This window comes from Girardinichthys multiradiatus, chromosome 9 (genome assembly GCF_021462225.1).
Source record: "Girardinichthys multiradiatus isolate DD_20200921_A chromosome 9, DD_fGirMul_XY1, whole genome shotgun sequence".
NCBI lineage: Eukaryota > Metazoa > Chordata > Actinopteri > Cyprinodontiformes > Goodeidae > Girardinichthys > Girardinichthys multiradiatus.
Window position 1 is genome coordinate 36,655,516 of NC_061802.1, and position 13,722 is coordinate 36,669,237.

Consider the following 13,722-nt stretch of genomic DNA (forward strand, 5'->3'; position numbering starts at 1 on the left):
AATCCCAAGTGTCTCTGCTTTCAGTTAGATTTCAAATCTGTTTTTTCCTCACTGATCAGATAATTCTTCCACCTGATTATCCAAGCACAGCACCACCTATCTATCAGATCAAGTAAGTGTATTTGATTTTCAGATTTAATACCGGGGAGATCTGCTGATTTGAAAGAACAACGTTCTACTCAAAAACACACTCCACTTCCCACTCAATAACCCTGTGTTTGTTCTCGGCTTTTGTAGTGCAGCGTGGTTGCGAGGCTCCGAGAGGGCCAAATTGGCAAACAGCCTGGAAGACATCTACGTGTGAGTGCTTCTCATAATTTCTGACTTCACAAGAAGATGGTGTGCAGCGATATTAGTCACAACAAAAGCTTTCATTATTCTTTCCACAGGGTGCCATATCTGTACAGAGTTTGTGTGTGATTTAGAGCTTCCAGCCTCACATGCAACTCTTTAATTTTAAACAGGGAGCATGCGGGGGAGAGCATCCTCTACCTGTGGGTGGAAAGAATCAGAGACTTTCTAGTGGAAAAATCCTGCAGCTCAGAATCAGGTGAGGTTTAAGAAATGTGTGTCATGCTTTAATCCTCAGGTTGGTAAACACTTTACAGGTCCTTCTCAAAATATTAGCATATTGTGATAAAGTTCATTATTTTCCATAATGTCATGATGAAAATTTAACATTCATATATTTTAGATTCATTGCACACTAACTGAAATATTTCAGGTCTTTTATTGTCTTAATACGGATGATTTTGGCCTACAGCTCATGAAAACCCAAAATCCCTATCTCACAAAATTAGCATATCATTAAAAGGGTCTCTAAACGAGCTATGAACCTAATCATCTGAATCAACGAGTTAACTCTAAACACCTGCAAAACATTCCTGAGGCCTTTAAAACTCCCAGCCTGGTTCATCACTCAAAACCCCAATCATGGGTAAGACTGCCGACCTGACTGCTGTCCAGAAGGCCACTATTGACACCCTCAAGCAAGAGGGTAAGACACAGAAAGACATTTCTGAACGAATAGGCTGTTCCCAGAGTGCTGTATCAAGACACCTCAGTGGGAAGTCTGTGGGAAGGAAAAAGTGTGGCAGAAAACGCTGCACAACGAGAAGAGGTGACCGGACCCTGAGGAAGATTGTGGAGAAGGGCCGATTCCAGACCTTGGGGGACCTGCGGAAGCAGTGGACTGAGTCTGGAGTAGAAACATCCAGAGCCACCGTGCACGGGCGTGTGCAGGAAATGGGCTACAGGTGCCGCATTCCCCAGGTCAAGCCACTTTTGAACCAGAAACAGCGGCAGAAACGCCTGACCTGGGCTACAGAGAAGCAGCACTGGACTGTTGCTCAGTGGTCCAAAGTACTTTTTTCGGATGAAAGCAAATTCTGCATGTCATTCGGAAATCAAGGTACCAGAGTCTGGAGGAAGACTGGGGAGAAGGAAATGCCAAAATGCCAGAAGTCCAGTGTCAAGTACCCACAGTCAGTGATGGTCTGGGGTGCCGTGTCAGCTGCTGGTGTTGGTCCACTGTGTTTTATCAAGGGCAGGGTCAATGCAGCTAGCTATCAGGAGATTTTGGAGCACTTCATGCTTCCATCTGCTGAAAAGCTTTATGGAGATGAAGATTTCATTTTTCAGCACGACCTGGCACCTGCTCACAGTGCCAAAACCACTGGTAAATGGTTTACTGACCATGGTATCACTGTGCTCAATTGGCCTGCCAACTCTCCTGACCTGAACCCCATAGAGAATCTGTGGGATATTGTGAAGAGAACGTTGAGAGACTCAAGACCCAACACTCTGGATGAGCTAAAGGCCGCTATCGAAGCATCCTGGGCCTCCATAAGACCTCAGCAGTGCCACAGGCTGATTGCCTCCATGCCACGCCGCATTGAAGCAGTCATTTCTGCAAAAGGATTCCCGACCAAGTATTGAGTGCATAACTGTACATGATTATTTGAAGGTTGACGTTTTTTGTATTAAAAACACTTTTATTTTTTTGGTCGGATGAAATATGCTAATTTTGTGAGATAGGAATTTTGGGTTTTCATGAGCTGTATGCCAAAATCATCCGTATTAAGACAATAAAAGACCTGAAATATTTCAGTTAGTGTGCAATGAATCTAAAATATATGAATGTTAAATTTTCATCATAACATTATGGAAAATAATGAACTTTATCACAATATGCTAATATTTTGAGAAGGACCTGTATAATGACTCTGAAAGACCTGACATCCACCTGCATGGCAGAGCTTGCTCTGTGCTACTCTGAGCGTGCACCTTTTGGTTGCATCCGTTAGTACCAGTTGACTGTTTGCTGAGCAGCCACTCCTTAAGGTGGAAGAAAACTGAAACTACATTGGAGCTAATGGTGAACACATACAGTACCTAGTTATATTATAACCTTTTCACCTTTTGTCACACTATAACCACAAGCTTCAATGTATTTTATTGGGAATTTATGTGATCGATCAACAAATAGTCTTGCATAATGGTGAAGTTGAAGGACAAGGTGTTTCTTTTTTCTTTCTAGAAATATCCCACTTCCCTAAAGAAGTGATCTAGTGAGCAAATGGAGTCCAGCTGTGATAGTTAAAATCAGTATAAAGTCCAGCTTTTCTGTGAAGGCCTGAGAGGTTTGTTAGAGAACATTAGTGAACAAACAGCATCACGGTGATGAAGAAGCACACCTGACAGGTCAGGGATAAAATTTTGGAAAGTTTATAAGCAGGATTAGGTTATCAAACAACATCTCACCGAGCACTGTTTAGTTCATCATCACAAAATGAAAAGAGTATGGTGTAAATCCAAACCTACCAAACATTCCCTAATGGCCTTAACCGACAGGCTAGGCAGGGAGAGAATTAATAAGATAAGCAGCTGAAAGGCCAATGGTAACTGGGGGATCTACAGAGATCCCTCCCAGTTAGGTAACTGGCTAAGATCTCCCGATACATGGCCCCATCCATCCTTCCTTCAATATGCTGCAGTCATCCTGTCCCCTTTGCAGAGAAGCATTCCCAAAGAATGATGTTTCCACCTCCATGCTTCACGGTAGGTATGGTGTTCTTGGGGTTGTTCTCATCCTTCCTCTTCCTCCAAACACGGCGAGTGGAGTTTAGACCAAAAAGCTCTATTTTTGTCTCATCAGACCACATGACTTCCGATTTCTCCTCTGGATCATCCAGATGGTCATTGGCACTTCAGACAGGCCTGGACGGGCGCTGGCTTGAGCAGGGGGACCTTGCGTGCTCTGCAGGATCTTAATCCATGGTGGCGTGGTGTGTTACTGATAGTCTTTTTTGAGACTGTGGTCCCAGCTCTCTTCAGGTCATTGACTACGTCCTGCCATGTAGTTCTGGGCTGATCCCTCACCTTCCTCATGATCATTGATGCCCCACCAGGTGAGAAATTGCATGGAGCCCCAGACCAAGGAACACTGAGCGTCATCTTGAACTTCTTCCATTGTCTTATAATTACACCAACAGTTGTTGCCTTCTCACCAAACTGCTTGGCTGTTTTACTGTAGCCCATCCCAGCCTTGTGCAGCTCTACTATTTTATCCCTGATGTCCTTTGTAATCCTAACTGTCCTAAAATAGAAAGTTTAGTTTGACAGTGAGAAAAAAAGGTTGTGTCTTCTAGTATGCGCTTGTAAATATCTGATTTCTCTGTTTACCAATAATGGTTTGAGATCATCATCTTGGCCACAATGAAGCCCACAATTTATTAGAAATAAAATAATTCCTTTCAATCAAACCAAATCTCCACTAGCAGGTGAAACCTCATCTAAATTCATCTCTCTTCTGCACTCTGAAGGTGTGATAAGACAAACTCAAAGCCCTTTAAAAAAGTACTACTACTTTTGAGTGTGTGCACTGAATTTAGATTCATATCTTTATAATGTACAGGGGTTGGACAATGAAACTGAAACACCTGTCATTTTAGTGTGGGAGGTTTCATGGCTAAATTGGACCAGCCTGGTAGCCAGTCTTCATTGATTGCACATTGCACCAGTAAGAGCAGAGTGTGAAGGTTCAATTAGCAGGGTAAGAGCACAGTTTTGCTCAAAATATTGAAATGAGCACAACATTATGAGTGACATACCAGAGTTCAAAAGAGGACAAATTGTTGGTGCACGTCTTGCTGGCGCATCTGTGACCAAGACAGCAAGTCTTTGTGATGTATCAAGAGCCACGGTATCCATGGTAATGTCAGATCAAAACCAGATCAAAAGGTGCCTCAATTCCAGCTTTACCCCAGTGTCAGTCTCTTCTCCTCTGTCTCACTTATCTAAAACCGGACTCTGGCAGAACATTTTACCTTTTTGGCAACAAGCCAGGAAAGATATTAACCCGCCTTCCCTTTGTGATGTGCGATAAGTCCTCTCTCAGAGCTTCATGTGGTAATAAGTGTAACTGGTCACAGCTCTTCATCCCAGGAGTGGGACTGACAGGCACGTGGTGGGAGAGAGAAGAAGGACTGGTGATAATGCTGAAAGTTGCACATTTCACAAAAAAATAAAGAAAATGAAAAAAGCAGAAGAGATGACAGGGGACATTAAAAGTGAGGAGGAATATAAAGGCTTTCATGTTATAGTTTGGATGAATGAGACCTCTGAAGCAAAATGAAGAGCAGAAAAAAACATTAAGAAGCAAATATTTGTTCAACTAAACATAAAACCCACTTTAAATCTTTTGGCAGTGTGTTACCATGGAGGTTTGTGCTTGCGTTGATTAAACTGTAAGAAATTTTGAGCTTTTCATTACGAGAGTAAACATGGAAGATCCACAGTGCAGCTTTGTCATTTCCTGTTTTTCTTTTGGCAGTGGAAGCTTTCGCAGCATTTACTTAAAAAGACTTATGAATGACATTAATGCATATGCCTGAAATCTTTTTTTTTCCAGTTATAATAGTTGTTTTTTGATGCATCTTATTATGCATGCAAAGCCAGGTGCAGCCTTGTTTTTCTGACCTCTGTTTTTGTCATCAGTGAGTTTTCTTTTCCTGAAAGGTACTTGTTTTTATGATAATGTTGTGTTTGCGTCTTTCTTCAATGCCCTTGATTATCTCCAAAAAATGTGTTAATAGCATGTCAGTGAGCCACACATTTGCTAGTTTCATATTCAGAAAAGACTCCAGAACACTAAATGTGTATTCATCCCCACCTTAAATTAGTCCCAGATATTTTTTTACAGTAACATTACTCAATTGCAGTATGGTTTATTTGTTCTTATATACATGTTATTACATTTTAACACTTGGGTCTCACAGAAGCAGATCTGTAGCCCAATATCAGTTGGGGAAACAATAGGGAGGCCTGCTAATTTAATGTCACATTAATGTTTTTATAAGATTCGTTGAGAATACTTATAAATGGACTCTCCAACATCTAGACCTTTCTCCTTGCATACTCCATGGAGAAAATGTGCAAAATCAATGTAAAATTAGCTTTTAGCAGGTTTTGTCTTTAGAGAAATTATGTAGATAGTTTATGCTTGCTTTGCCTGTCTTAGTAGCAGTAGTATTCATACCACCTGAACCACCTTATTATAATTATATAATAAATATATAATAATATTATATATAATTTATATATAATTATATATAATATTATTATTATTATTATTATTATTATTAGGTTAGAATTATGTATTGGAAGGAAAAGAAAACCTGGTTATCAAAGTATGTTACAAATAGAAATCTGAAAAGTGTGGTATGCACATACAGGTCCTTCTCAAAATATTAGCATATTGTGATAAAGATAATTATTTTCCATAATGTAATGATGAAAATTTAACATTCATATATTTTAGATTCATTGCACACTAACTGAAATATTTCAGGTCTTTTATTGTCTTAATACGGATGATTTTGGCATACAGCTCATGAAAACCCAAAATTCCTATCTCACAAAATTAGCATATTTCATCCGACCAAAAAAAGAAAAGTGTTTTTAATACAAAAAACGTCAACCTTCAAATAATCATGTACAGTTATGCACTCAATACTTGGTCGGGAATCCTTTTGCGGAAATGACTGCTTCAATGCGGCGTGGCATGGAGGCAATCAGCCTGTGGCACTGCTGAGGTCTTATGGAGGCCCAGGATGCTTCGATAGCGGCCTTTAGCTCATCCAGAGTGTTGGGTCTTGAGTCTCTCAACGTTCTCTTCACAATATCCCACAGATTCTCTATGGGGTTCAGGTCAGGAGAGTTGGCAGGCCAATTGAGCACAGTGATACCATGGTCAGTAAACCATTTACCAGTGGTTTTGGCACTGTGAGCAGGTGCCAGGTCGTGCTGAAAAATGGAATCTTCATCTCCATAAAGCTTTTCAGCAGATGGAAGCATGAAGTGCTCCAAAATCTCCTGATAGCTAGCTGCATTGACCCTGCCCTTGATAAAACACAGTGGACCAACACCAGCAGCTGACACGGCACCCCAGACCATCACTAACTGTGGGTACTTGACACTGGACTTCTGGCATTTTGGCATTTCCTTCTCCCCAGTCTTCCTCCAGACTCTGGCACCTTGATTTCCGAATGACATGCAGAATTTGCTTTCATCCGAAAAAAGTACTTTGGACCACTGAGCAACAGTCCAGTGCTGCTTCTCTGTAGCCCAGGTCAGGCGCTTCTGCCGCTGTTTCTGGTTCAAAAGTGGCTTGACCTGGGAAATGCGGCACCTGTAGCCCATTTCCTGCACACGCCTGTGCACGGTGGCTCTGGATGTTTCTACTCCAGACTCAGTCCACTGCTTCCGCAGGTCCCCCAAGGTCTGGAATCGGCCCGTCTCCACAATCTTCCTCAGGGTCCGGTCACCTCTTCTCGTTGTGCAGCGTTTTCTGCCACACTTTTTCCTTCCCACAGACTTCCCACTGAGGTGCCTTGATACAGCACTCTGGGAACAGCCTATTCGTTCAGAAATTTCTTTCTGTGTCTTACCCTCTTCCTTGAGGGTGTCAATAGTGGCCTTCTGGACAGCAGTCAGGTCGGCAGTCTTACCCATGATTGGGGTTTTGAGTGATGAACCAGGCTGGGAGATTTAAAGGCCTCAGGAATCTTTTGCAGGTGTTTAGAGTTAACTCGTTGATTCAGATGATTAGGTTCATAGCTCGTTTAGAGACCCTTTTAATGATATGCTAATTTTGTGAGATAGGGATTTTGGGTTTTCATGAGCTGTATGCCAAAATCATCTGTATTAAGACAATAAAAGACCTGAAATATTTCAGTTAGTGTGCAATGAATCTAAAATATATGAATGTTAAATTTTCATCATGACATTATGGAAAATAATGAACTTTATCACAATATGCTAATATTTTGAGAAGGACCTGTACAGTGCAGATCAAAAGTTTGGACACACCTTCTGGTTCAAAGAGTTTTCTTTCTTTTCATGACTATGAATATTGTATCTTCACACTGAAGGCATCAAAACTATGAATTAACACATGTGGAATTATATACTGAACAAAAAGGTGTGAAACAACTGAATATATGTCTTATATTCTAGGTTCTTCAAAGTAGCCACCTTTTGCTTTGATTACTGCTCCGCACACTCTTGGCATTCTGTTGATGAGCTTCAAGAGGTCGTCACCTGAAATGATTTTACAACAGTCTTGAAGGAGTTCCCAGAGATGCTTAGCACTTGTCGGCCCTTTTACCTTCACTCTGCGGTCCAGCTCACCCCAAACCATCTCGATTGGGTTCAGGTCCGGTGACTGTGGAGGCCAGGTCACCAAAGATCTCAAACTTGGACTCATCAGACCAAAGCACAGATTTCCACTGGTCTAATGTCCATTCCTTGTGTTCTTTAGCCCAAACAAGTCTCTTCTGCTTGTTGCCTGTCCTCAGCAGTGGTTTCCTAGCAGCTATTTTACCATGAAGGCCTGATTCACACAGTCTCCTCTTAACAGTTGTTCTAGAGATGTGTCTGCTGCTAGAACTCTGTGTGGCATTGACCTGTTCTCTAATCTGAGCTGCTGTTAACCTGCGATTTCTGAGGCTGGTGACTCGGATGAACTTATCATCCACAGCAGAGGTGACTCTTGGTCTTCCTTTCCTGGGGCGGTCCTCATGTGAGCCAGTTTCTTTGTAGCGCTTGATGGTTTTTGCGACTGCACTTGGGGACACTTTCAAAGTTTTCGCAATTGTTCGGACTGACTGACATTCATTTCTGAAAGTAATGATGGCCGCTCGTTTTTCTTTATTTAGCTGCTTTTTTCTTGCCATAATACAAATTCTAACAGTCTATTCAGTAGGACTATCAGCTGTGTCCTGCACGACACAACTGATGGTCCCAACCCCATTTATAAGGCTTGAAATCCCACTTATTAAACCTGTCAGGGCACACCTGTGAAGTGAAAACCATTTCAGGTGACTACCTCTTGAAGCTCATCAACAGAATGCCAAGAGTGTGGAGCAGTAATCAAAGCAAAAGGTGGCTACTTTGAAGAACCTAGAATATAAGACATATATTCAGTTGTTTCACACTTTTTTGTTCAGAATATAATTCCACATGTGTTAATTCATAGTTTTGATGCCTTCAGTGTGAAGCTACATTATTCATAATCATGAAAATAAAGAAAACTCTTTCAATGAGAAGGTATGTCCAAACGTTTGGTCTGTACTGTATATTAACACCCACTCACTTATTTCTTTATAGAGCCATCTTTCGTTTTTAAGTCTATTAGGGCTTATCTCCACACTATCTACTGCAATCCAAAGTCTTTTGCAACCTTAAATGTGGTTTCTTCCAGAACTGCCCTGTATTTGGCTCCATTCATCTTCCAATTAATTCTAACCAGCTTCCCTCTTTCTACTGAAGAACAATATTAACACACTATTATGCAGCCATAAACCACATTTTTGTGTTGTGATGGTGGTGCATTCAGGGTGATGTGGTATTGGATTTTATTTACAGATATCAGAGTAAAGGTGGCAGAGTTAAAAAGCATGTTAAATATTTTAGATTTTTTAATTCTAAGAAACTTTGAAAACAATGAATCTCCCTCCACCTCATTTATGGCCTCCTTTTTGCTGGTCTGTCACATAAAACCTCAACAAAATACATTAAAGTTTGCAGCTGTAATGTGACAAACTACTGGAAAGCTCTAAGAGTATGAATACTTTTGCGAGGTACTTTATGTGTACATAGAGGATCCTGGAACAGATGGATTACAGATTTTAGCAGTCACTTCACTTCAGATTGAAACCTTTGGTTCAAATTGTCAGAAGATGTTTATTAACCTCAAGGCTCCTAATTATCAATGACTCTGCTAGTTAAAACATGATTTTTTTCCCCACCATTCATGTAAATATTTCTTCTATTTTAACCCACTTCAGTTGTCCAACAAGAAAACGTGAACATAACTGCCGAGGAGGAAGTGGTAGATGATGAAGATGTACCCAATTTCAGCCTTCTCAGGGTAGAAAAAGCACACCTCTTCATGGATCAGGCAAACGGTATGGCTCACTTAAGTCGTCACCTGCTCCATTTCTACTAAAATCCTGAATAAATATGTGTGACACTGTCCACTTGTAGATGAGGAGATACCTCCAATAAAAAATGGAAACCCCATCACGGACCGACGCAGCACCTTCCAGCCTCATTTGGCACCTGTGGTCACTCCAAGCCAGGTACAACACTTGCGCATTAATGTTTATGACATTCAGTACAAATATGTGTCATTCCCAATGAAAGAAAAACAGTTTGATTTTCTCAACTAAAACCCTCCAGTAGCTCTGTTGTTTAGCTCTGGAGGCAACAAGCTAACCAGACTGTTCAATGAGATGCAGGAGGAACTTATGAGCTTTTTGTAGGTGAGAAGTATCTAAATCTGCTGATTTATTCAACAGATTGAAGTGAAATATCTCTTTGCCACTTCGTACATATTAATCTCACTCTTTGGCTCATCTTAAAAGCTTTCACCTGCTGCAAAATGCTAATTGGACAAAAATATTAACAGATGCAGCTGTCCCGCAGGAGCTCCATCCACTGAAATGATGGAGATCAGGACAGGCTACATAATTTCATGTAATGTTCTCTAAGTGCTAAGTACTACAACTGCTAAAGTAATTATCAGGAAAATTAGCCACCTACTTTACTAAGAGCAGTAAGGTGTTTTAATGCTGTAGACAGTCAATGCAGCCAATGGGGCTCAGTTTCCGCCTGGGGTGGAAATTTAACTTTTGTTCCAGGCAATGCTGGAAGAAAATTTGTACACACTCAAGCATTTTAAGAGCCACTATTTCTTTCAAACTTGGTTGCAAAAAGAACAAACAGAACATTTCCAGATGTATTTACTGAAAAATCTTATGGTTGTGTATTGCCAATGCTGTAAAAATGAACGTAATACAGCTCACATAGGTGCGTAGACATGCTGATGGTAGCCAGAGCGTGCTGCTGACAGCTCTGACTCAATTCACCCTTTAGCTAAATTGTACCTTTGTTTTGTACCTGTGTGTTGTCATTTTGTCCCTTCTTTCTTCTATTTCTTACCTGTCAGCGAACCAGTTTGTAACTATGTACTATACCATTACATGTCTGATTATTTCTCAGGATTTTTTATTATTTCTGGTGAATCATAGAGATACATACTCATAAAACCTCATATGTAACTTAATTTGTGCATTATTTTTCTGAAGATTTAATATTACACCAAAACTCAATTTTCATAATTTTTTTCTGAACCCCCTTTGGGCCAATTGATTAGTCAGACTTTGATTTCTGATCAAACCCAAATAGCACCCGTCTGAATTTAGTCATATTTTTTGTGGATCACAGCACAGAGAGACGGTTTAACTACTCAAATGGCATTGTTTACCTCAGTATCCCTGCACACAGATGCCCCAAGATAAATATCAACATCACCATCAGAAATGGTGCTCAAGGGTTCTGCAGAATAGTTCAGCTACAGAATAGTGCAGCTCTAATTTCACATTGACTTAAACTCTCGGACGGACGTTACTAATGTTAGTAATAATTATATCAGGTGTGGCCTCGTGTCGTGTGACTTGGAATTGAGTCAGACTCGCGTCACAAATGTAATGACTTCAGAGTTGACTTGGTAAAATCACAAAAGACTAAGGACTTGTCTCGGACTTTAACACCAATGACTTATGATTGGCTGCTGTCACTAAGCGCCATCAGGGAGGTGTGTGCAAAGTTGGAAAAAGACACACACAAAAAAAAACTGCGTGGCATCACCCTAACAAAGCGTGGGCTACAACAGCACAGCTCTGCACGATAACATAGGCATTTTAATAACCTTTCAAATGCAGACAGACGTTGTCGATTGCAAGCCTGGAGACAGTAGCGCGAGTGCTAATGGTGGCTGTGTCCGACAGTTTCTACGGGATGGCAGATCTGCCACATGTGTGGGCATTGTGTTAGGTGATGAACCCAGCGCAAAATGCTCTAAGACAGAGAGACCCTGCATAATTATATATGAATACATATGACTATATAAAACATGTGGGCTGTAAACTACAGCACAGAGGCAAAAATATCTAACTTGCTTTCGACTTTTCAAACTCACAAAAGAATGATGAATCAAAGCTTAGTAAGAGACTCATTTATAGTTAATGTTATCTTAAGGATTAAGTTTGCCTGGAAAGGTTCTAAACCCAAAGAATATTACAGATTGGCTTTTATATCAGATTAGTGCTGCAATCTGCTAACCTTGCAATTTTCAAGTTAAGTTGGAACAATTTCAGTGTTTATTTGCAACCCAAATAGTTTCCTGTGATCATTAGGTGTGCATGGCAAGCCTATGTGCTTTGGGCAGATAACAGAACCATAGTCATGTCCAATAAAGCCTTCATCTGACGTTCACAAAGTTCATTATCTCTTGCTTGTTGTTCTTGCAAACAAATACACCTTTTTATAAATTCCTGAAATTATTAATTCATGACGTATTTGAGTAAAAGACTTGTTTTAGAGTCACTATGACATTTTAGGACATGACTCGGGTCTTGCATGACAACCTTCAAACACTAGAGCTTGCTGCATTATTTATTTTAGCAAACATCGTAGCATCGGTCACCACCACAGTGTAGCACAGTGGAGCATATTTGGATTTTAAGGTTGAGGCTGCAGAGGCTTCTCAAACTCTGACACCATGTTCACATACTATTAAACACACATGCAAAGAGGTTTTTGCAGCTGTACCTTACATCCAAATAAAAAAGGCTTTTCCTCAAAAGAAGAATGACAATGAAGTCTTTTAAAAATAAAATTTTTTGGTGGGTTTTTGGACTCCCAGTAAATGCAGATTTTTAGAAGCAGTGACACCTGACTTCTTCCTGAAAGCCCAATAATGGTCTCTGCCCTGGAAGCTAAAATAGCAGTTGAGCCATTTTACCCAGAATTGTGTCAAGATTACTTTTCCCATCTGCTCCCTGCTGTCTAAGAAGTCAACGTTCCCCAGCATTCTGTGCTCCATGGTCTCCTTTTTATACTGTGCTGAAAAACATGGTGATGAAATAGCAGATTTAAAAAATGTTTGGTGACAATCCTTGGCCATTCTGAGGATGTTTTGTTTGGGTTTTGATGTTTCTCACCATGGATATTTCAGCTTTTTTGTGGTGCAGTCTGAGCTTAGAGAGATGTGCCACTAAATTTTTATTCCAGATTAAAATGAACTGTACTACAGGAGACACATTGTGAAGTGCCGTTTGATGAAGAGAAATGCATAAAAAGAGTCTAGAAACAAAATATATGAATAAATGAAGCACTGAGATTAGCAATAGAAAGAACAGTAATCAAACGGTATGATTCAGAGCTTGTCTATAGTTGAACATTTTGGGTCTGCCATGAAATCTCATGACTTGATGTAACTTCAGGAAGTGCTTGCTCAGCGTTTTTTGTTTTCAAGCGTGTCTAGAACGGCTGATTCTGAACATGTGATGCTGTGTAATCTTTAGACAGAATCAAAAAAGGGGCGACAGTATTTGTTACACTCCCAAACTCTAGCTTTTAGCGAAAACTGGCTTTTAGCCTTTCAGTTCAGTGTTTGACGTAATAGAGCCTGTCAGATAGCTGACTTAGGCTGACTTATCTGCAGTGCTAGACTGACCTCAGAGGTTGTCATGCATAAAGCCAAGTGCTGCAGGTAATATTCATTTTCATAAACCCTCCTGCCTTTAGTACGATGCTTTATATACTCAGCACTGAGCTAATTAAGCACAAAGCCAGCAGCCCTCGCTCTTTATGATGGTCCTTGTTTTTCTTCTCATGTGTTTCAGGTTAAAATGGTGCTGGAGAAACTTTATGAAAACAAGAAGATTGCCAGTGCCACTCATAATATTTATGCCTACAGGTTGGTAGTGCCCACACATAGTACATGGTGTAAAATCCAATTATACAAGTGAACATAGAATTATTAAAGAAAATAAATGAGTTTTTAACAGACTTTTAAATGAATCTGTAGTCTGAGTTTTGCAGAGAAGTGGTGGTAAGTTATTCCATCATTTATGGGCAGCCTCATTGAACCCGTGCTTTTTAGTTGCATCTGAAAACGTCCAGGAGAAAGTGGCTTGGTTGATCAGGGTTCACAAAGTGATCATTACATACAAAACAGACGGTGGCGTCGAGGCAAAAAGTAACACCCCACACTGCAGCCAAGGGACAAAATGGGACATGTCATAACCAACACACTAATTTCTTCACATTTGGACCCAGATAAAAAACCTTTTTAGATTCACCAACATAAAT

General features: G+C 40.4%; 1 protein-coding gene across 5 annotated transcripts in view; it reads left to right on the plus strand.

The window, feature by feature from the left end:
• impact (impact RWD domain protein) overlaps window positions 1-13,722 on the plus strand; it is a 40,435-nt gene that overhangs the window by 2,637 nt on the left and 24,076 nt on the right. For 4 of the 5 annotated variants that reach the window (XM_047375702.1, XM_047375704.1, XM_047375703.1 and 1 more), the window contains exons 3-8: window positions 60-112; window positions 238-300; window positions 465-550; window positions 9,351-9,470; window positions 9,550-9,644; window positions 13,254-13,327. In XM_047375702.1, the coding sequence (XP_047231658.1) occupies window positions 60-112; window positions 238-300; window positions 465-550; window positions 9,351-9,470; window positions 9,550-9,644; window positions 13,254-13,327 (491 nt within the window). The remainder of the gene's footprint in view (window positions 1-59; window positions 113-237; window positions 301-464; window positions 551-9,350; window positions 9,471-9,549; window positions 9,645-13,253; window positions 13,328-13,722) is intronic. The other variant, XM_047375706.1, reaches the window with a different exon arrangement.